General features: G+C 40.4%; 1 protein-coding gene across 2 annotated transcripts in view; it reads right to left on the reverse strand.

Moving 5' to 3' along the window:
- The window catches only part of MAP3K9_1 (mitogen-activated protein kinase kinase kinase 9), a gene marked incomplete at its 3' end in the record, with an annotated part of 35,303 nt that extends 28,265 nt beyond the window's left edge, over positions 1–7,038 (reverse strand). Inside the window, exons 1-2 of one of the 2 annotated variants that reach the window (XM_051212031.1) lie at positions 6,942–7,038; positions 605–919 (exon numbers count right to left, since the gene is read on the reverse strand). In XM_051212031.1, coding sequence (XP_051072171.1) covers positions 605–805 — 201 coding nt within the window. In that variant the 5' untranslated portion in view covers positions 806–919; positions 6,942–7,038. Of the gene's footprint in view, positions 1–604; positions 4,253–6,941 lie in introns of those variants that run through there. The other variant, XM_051212030.1, reaches the window with a different exon arrangement.
- Between the last annotated feature and the right edge of the window lie 286 nt (positions 7,039–7,324).

Raw genomic sequence — 7,324 nt, forward strand, 5'->3', positions numbered from 1 at the left:
AGCTACATTACTACTTTGAAAGTTGTTAAGGAGAGTAAGTTGAACTTCGCTTTGTATACTTAATTTAGCTACACCAATATCCAGTTACTGGTGCTTCTCCAGTTTATCTCCCTGATAAAACAAAATATCGGCTGATCACTACCAACCTCTAATGTCATTCAGATTTCAGAATTTTCCTATCGAACCCGTAGAGGATCGGCACTTCAGAATACATTATTGCTAATCCGGTATGAAACAAACAAGGCGGATCTGGATGACATAACAAGAATAATAAGCAACCAATGGATAAGGTACAAGGCACAACAAAATACCTAACTAGATCATCCATAGAAACAAGAATCCTATACTTCTACTGGAAGATACAGATTGACGTCAATACCTTGAAGACTTGTGGCAAATAATTGTTTCAAACTAATTCTACCCAGTAATCATATACCACGCCACTTAGAAACTCAGGGTGGATAGTGAATCCATTCGTCTTATTTTGTGCAGATTTGCAATTTAGTCAAGTTCTTACTATGTTTTCTCATTTTAGTAGCGAATGTATCAATTGAATTCGTAAGGACCAACTGTTAGGCAAAGTTTTAAAACCATAAACAAATACCTTAATTTTTTGACCCGTTCGTAGATTTATTTCGTCTGAATGCTGGGGCATGTACGAGTAAATTGCAGTAACGTATTCAGAAGAAGCTTCGCAATGTTCACCAGAGTATATTGGATCCATTTTACTACTGGCTAGTGTATTGTATTCTGTGGCGCTCTCCTGATAAGAAACAGGTTTATCTTCTACCATAGTTATGTACATGAAAATTCCAAGAATATATTGAAAGACGCAAACCAGTATATCACATGCAATGGACTCTTGTTTATTCAGTAAGTAACGCGGATAAATGAAGAATAAAGGTCAAAATTCCGGTAACTGGTCAAAGGAATCGAAACACACGAATATAAAGATAAAGGACAAAGAGAATGAATATATAGATGAATCCCTTGATAATTTGAATTTGTTACTGTTTTTAAATTATATCACATTCCTATTTTAGGAGTAATAATACCCATCTAATATTTCTTAGTAATCTGCATCCAGCAGACACTTTTGACTTTATACTGATACAAATAACTTTACTAACTATAGATTTGATGAACATGGAAATATCATTTAAATCCTTGTTAACTGAAAATGTCAAAGGAACAAATTTTACTGAATCCCTTAGACAAAAGCTTGAAAACAGATTATATTTTGTCCCTACTAAATGCGTCCGTTTAATAATGAGCAGCGTAGTGACAGAGTAACTCCGCCTGGAGTCCCTCCGGGGGCTACTGCCGGTCCCAAGCCCGGATAAAGGAGGAGGGTTGGGCATGGGGTTAGCGTCCCCATCCCGTAGAAAACTAACTCGCTAAAAAAACGCTAACCAGAAAAAATTATTCAAACCTTTTAAACTCTGCCCTGGGAGTCAGAAGGTCTTCATTTAGAAGAATTATGACGCTTCATGATGAAAGCCGAATTCCTTCGGAGGTTACGAGGCTGATGCCCCTTCTGACAACCAGGGCGACCATTTATTTAGGTACATGGAATGTTTGTACAATGTGGGACACCGGGAGAGCTTTCCAAATTGCTGCAGAAATGAGAAGATACAACCTAGAGGTACTTGGGATCAGTCAAACACATTGGACACAAGTTGGACAACAACGACTAACTACAGGAGAGCTCCTGTTATACTCCGGCCATGAAGAAGAAAATGCACCACATACACAAGGAGTTGCATTGATGCTGTCCAAACAAGCGCAAAATGCGCTTATAGGATGGGAATCTCATGGACCAAGGATCATCAAAGCCTCCTTCAAAACAAAGAAGGAAGGCATTTCAATGAACATCATCCAATGCTATGCGCCTACCAACGACTACAATGAAGACGCTAAAGATCAATTGTACGATAAGCTGCAGTAAATCATCGAGAAGTGCCCAACAAAAGACCTGACTATTCCGATGGGAGATTTCAATGCCAAGGTTGGAGTGGACAGCACTGGATATGAAGACATCATGGGACGACACGGACTGGGAGAAAGAAACGAAAACGGTGAGAGATTTGCAAATCTATGTGCCTTCAATAAACTGGTTGTAGGTGGCACCATATTCCCACATAAACGCATACACAAAACCACATGGACTTCACCGGATCACTCTACACAAAACCAAATCGACCATATTTGCATCAACAAAACGTTCAGAAGGACTATAGAGGACGTGAGAACCAAGAGAGGAGCTAATATAGCATCAGATCATCACTTGCTGGTCGCCAAGATGAAATTGAAACTCAAGAAGCACTGGACAACGGGGCGGACAATATCATAAAAGTTCAATACGGCCTTTCTTCAGGATACTAACAAACTCAACAAATTCAAGATAGACCTCAGCAACAAGTTCCAGGCCTTTCATGATCTACTCAATGGAGAAGAAACTACTGTGGAGAGCAACTGGAAGGGGATCAAAGAGGCAATCACTTCAACATGTCATGAGGTCCTGGGTCACAAGAAGCACCATCACAAGGAATGGATCACTGTTGATACACTGGATAAGATTCAAGAAAGGAGGAACAAGAAAGCAGCAATCAATACCAGTCGAACAAGAGCAGAAAAAGCCAAGGCACAAGCTGAATACACAGAAGTTAACAAACAAGTGAAGATGAGCATCAAAACCGACAAACGTAAATATGTGGAAGATTTAGCAACGGCGGCGGAAAAGGCTCCAAGAGAAGGAAACATGAGACAATTGTATGACACGACAAAGAAACTCTCTGGAAATCGCCACAAACCAGAACGACCAGTGGAAAGCAAGGAAGGCAAGGCAATCACCAACATTGAAGAGCAACAAAACAGGTGGGTAGAACACTTCAAAGAACTCTTGAATCGACCAGCTCCACTAAACCCACCCAACATCGAAGCAGCACCCACGGACCTCCCAATCAATGTTGGCCCACCAACAATTGAAGAAATCAGCATGGCCATCAGACAAATCAAGAGTGGCAAAGCAGCAGGACCGGACAACATCCCAGCAGAGGCACTAAAAACAGACGTAGCGGCAACTGCAAGGATACTCCACATTCTCTTCAATAAGATTTGGGATGAGGAACAAGTACCAACAGACTGAAAAGAAGGACTTCTGATCAAAATACCGAAGAAAGGCGATCTCAGCAAGTGTGATAACTACAGGGGCATCACTCTTCTCTCAATACCGGGAAAAGTCTTCAACAGGGTATTGTTAAACAGGGTGAAGGACTGCGTAGACGCCCAACTTCGTGACCAACAGGCAGGATTCCGTAAGTATAGATCGTGTACAGACCAAATCGCAACTCTACGGATCATCGTGGAACAATCAATTGAATGGAATTCATCACTCTACATCAACTTCATTGACTATGAAAAGGCATTTGATAGCGTGGACAGAACAACACTATGGAGGCTTCTTCGACACTATGGCGTACCTGAGAAGGTAGTCAATATCATACAGAACTCATATGATGGATTACACTGCAAAATTGTGCATGGAGGACAGTTGACAAAGTCGTTCGAAGTGAAGACCGGTGTCAGGCAAGGTTGCTTACTCTCACCCTTTCTCTTTCTCCTGGTGATCGACTGGATCGTGAAGACGTCAACGTCTGAAGGGAAGCGCGGGATACAATGGACATCTAAGATGCAGTTGGATGATCTAGACTTCGCAGACGATCTGGCCCTTCTATCCCAAACGCAACAACAGATGCCGGAGAAGACGAACAGTGTGGCAGCAGCCTCAGCAGCAATAGGTCTCAATATACACAAAGGGAAAAGCAGGATTCTCCGATACAACACAGAATGCACCAATCCAATCAAAATTGACGGAGAACATTTGGAAGATGTAAAAAACCTTTACGTATTTGGGCAGCATCATTGATGAACAGGGTGGATCTGATGCAGATGTGAAGGCGCGGGTCGGCAAAGCAAGAGCAGCATATTTACAACTGAAGAACATCTGGAACTCAAAGCAACTGTCAACCAACCCCAAGGTCAGGATTTTCAATACAAATGTCAAGACAGTTCTACTGTATGGGGCAGAAACCTGGAGAACTACGAAAGCCATCATCCAGGAAATACAGGTGTTTATTAACAATTGTCTACGCAAAATACTTCAGATCCATTGGCCGGACACTATTAGCAACAACGTACTGTGGGAGAGAACAAACCAGATCCCAGCGGAGGAAGAAATCAGGAAGAAGCGCTGGAAGTGGATAGGACACACATTGAGGAAAGCACCCAACTGCGTCACAAGACAAGCCCTCACATGGAATCCTGAAGGTCAAAGGAAAAGAGGAAGACCAAAGAACACATTACGCCGAGAAATCGAGATAGACATGAGAAAAATGAACAAGAATTGGATGGAACTAGAAAAGAAGGCCCAGGACAGAGTGGGTTGGAGAATGCTGGTCAGCGGCCTATGCTCCATTGGGAGTAACAGGCGTAAGTAAGTAAGTAGTGACAGAGTACATTGGTTACTTTTGTTCACTTGGGTATCCAACATGACGAGTTATTGCTTCACAAAATACTTTCGTCGAGAAGAAAACATTATTTATCTTGACCATTTTGCAGAACCTATACCATAATTGAAACATCTAATGTCTGTTAGGACGTAAAGATATCATACAATTGCTTATTACCCTATACTAATATAAGGTTGCGACATATGGTCAATGAAACCAAACGGTATAACTGAGCGAATAAATACGGACACAAAGCTGGTGATACTATGTGGCCTTCCAAACTACAAATGCGCGCCATAACAAAGTTACAAGTATTCGGAGAATATTTTTGTACATGATAGGAACACTGAGTAAGTAATGTCAAGATTAAGTTCAACGTTACAAGCAAAATAGATCGGCAAGTTAAATTTGTAAATGTGCACCTACTGACGATTGTGTATTGGTTAAAAGAAAGAGTAATGACTTTAGTACGTAGCATTTATCTCTGAAGTCAATGACTTTTGGCCTGGACTATATACGGGATTGATGACTAACAGGAATTTGTGGGATGTCAGACATACGTAGTATAACAAATAAGGCAATATGGACTGAAATAGACCATAACGGTAGAGATACAGTTGCTTCCTGTAAGTCATGAATAATAAAATTCAGTGTTTAGTTTGTCCGAGTTGAAGTGGGAACATAAAGATTACAGTACCTCGGTTGGTCGAATACAGCGTAGAATCCAAAACATGTGTACATCAGTTAAAGTTTTCATAGAAAAACGAAATTGTTACGTAAAATCTGGCAGCAGTAGAGGCTATAACAGGACTAATAGTTATAGAAAAGACTGGGTATCGGAGATGAGGTTCGGGATCATATATAATTTTTAAAACGATAGAAATTTTATGAGGAATCTAGAAACTTCAGATATAAGGGCAGACAAAGGTGAATGCACCTGCGCCAATATGAACGATTTAGAGTAATATCGTTCAAAGTCTAACCACTGGTCACCATTATCAGGCGGACCCCAACCACTTAGTTTGCACCTACCTACATGGTCCAGTCCAACAGCTAGTGTTTTCATGGACTGGTGACATACCTTGTTTTGGCCTCCCCCATCTGCCATCCAACCTACTACACTAATCACCATCGCGCGTCAACGTGGTCCGTGGATGATTATACGTGGATCATGTTCCAATCATCTAAGTTGACGATAAGCAGATATTTGTATTGTCATTCAATCGAGCAGAGGACAGATAACGGTCAACTTGAATTCAGTTCAAAGGCGTTTATCTCAATTTCGAGTTGAATGGTGGTTTAGTGGTCAAATGAAATGGTTCCAAACAAAAAGTTGTATGTCCAAACTCAACCCTATCTGTTTTAATTTGAGCAGTTTAATGACGGTAGCTTTCAAATATAAAAATTGTGTAATTTCATAAAGTTGCTAATGTTTGAAACCTTGACTTAAAAGTTACCTAATGCACCAACATTGAGCTGAGTAGGACCTACAGTCTTGTTTTTAAACAACGCTGTCTGTGAGCTCATCATGTGGTCAGATATCAGGTAATATTATGATAGTACCTTAAGGTTTAACTGTCAGCCAACTAGCCTTAGACACATGATGTTAATTGTGTACTTGAAAGTATAAACACCAGTACACAGGGGCACCAGATACATATACGCCACACAACAATGTAGTAGCAATTATCATTGGTTTGTGTGTGGGCTATGACACTGTCCGGGTACCAAACTGAAGCAGGTAATACCTTCCGTTTTTTCTGTCGTAATTTACTTAAAAAGATCTATAACACAAGATACAGGTAAAAAAAATCATGGTAACTAGTAAGTTGGCACTTTGACGTTCCAATTTACGTACACCTGAATGCTAGGTAGCTGTTTTCAGGGTCTAGTTAGTTACAAAGCATGTTAGTGAGAAATCCCTTACATAGATCCGTTATGTTATAGTCAACACTCAGTGACGAGGATTATCAACTGTCAAATCCGTTCTAGCAATACAGCAGCATGTTTATGTACCAAGAAATACGTTGGAGCACTCTCCCAATACACTCTAGACACATAAATTCAAACTAGGTACAATTTACTGGTTAAAAATCCGATTGAAAGTACCTACAACTAGTGACATATTTTTACTCATTTTAACGTTCAAATTAATTTGATGCTTCCCACTTACTACTTCCCCGATACTACAGAACAATCTTTCACAGCTGATGTGCACAGTATTAAAGTACTGTAACCAGGGCAAGAATGACTGCAGTACAGAACAGTAGGTTAATATCAAACATAATACTCAGATCGTTAAGCGTAGCTCGAGCTCAGACCTGAACAGTTCCGATAAATAAGATAACACCATGTGTAAACTGAACCCAATCATAATTCGAAGAAGACTGAACCCAACTTTTCAGAAAATTTGAAGGTAAAGAAACGTACCTAACCTCCAAATGCACTCAAACGCTACCGGAAACCCAATTATTAGATCAATTAATTACGGACTCAAACCTACCTCACGACCTTGACCCAACATTCCTTCAATCGATCAAGATGTAAGTATTTCCGATTTCACATTCAAGTAGTAAAGGCAGGACTCCGACTGCTTATGCTGGTCCCTTCATGTTTATCCTTTGTGAGTCCTCAGTATTTCCATGAACAACTTAACTGAAGGTGTTGAATGCGAAAACCATTCCAAATCGTTACCCGTTGCCTCACATTCACGATTTGACAGCTATCTTGAAAGGTACAACTGTCTTTTCGAAAATCGACTTGGTTAAAGCGTATAACCAAATCCCTACGGCTACAGACGATATACCGAAAAC

This window comes from Schistosoma haematobium, chromosome ZW, assembly GCF_000699445.3.
Source record: "Schistosoma haematobium chromosome ZW, whole genome shotgun sequence".
Taxonomy (NCBI): Eukaryota; Metazoa; Platyhelminthes; class Trematoda; order Strigeidida; family Schistosomatidae; genus Schistosoma; species Schistosoma haematobium.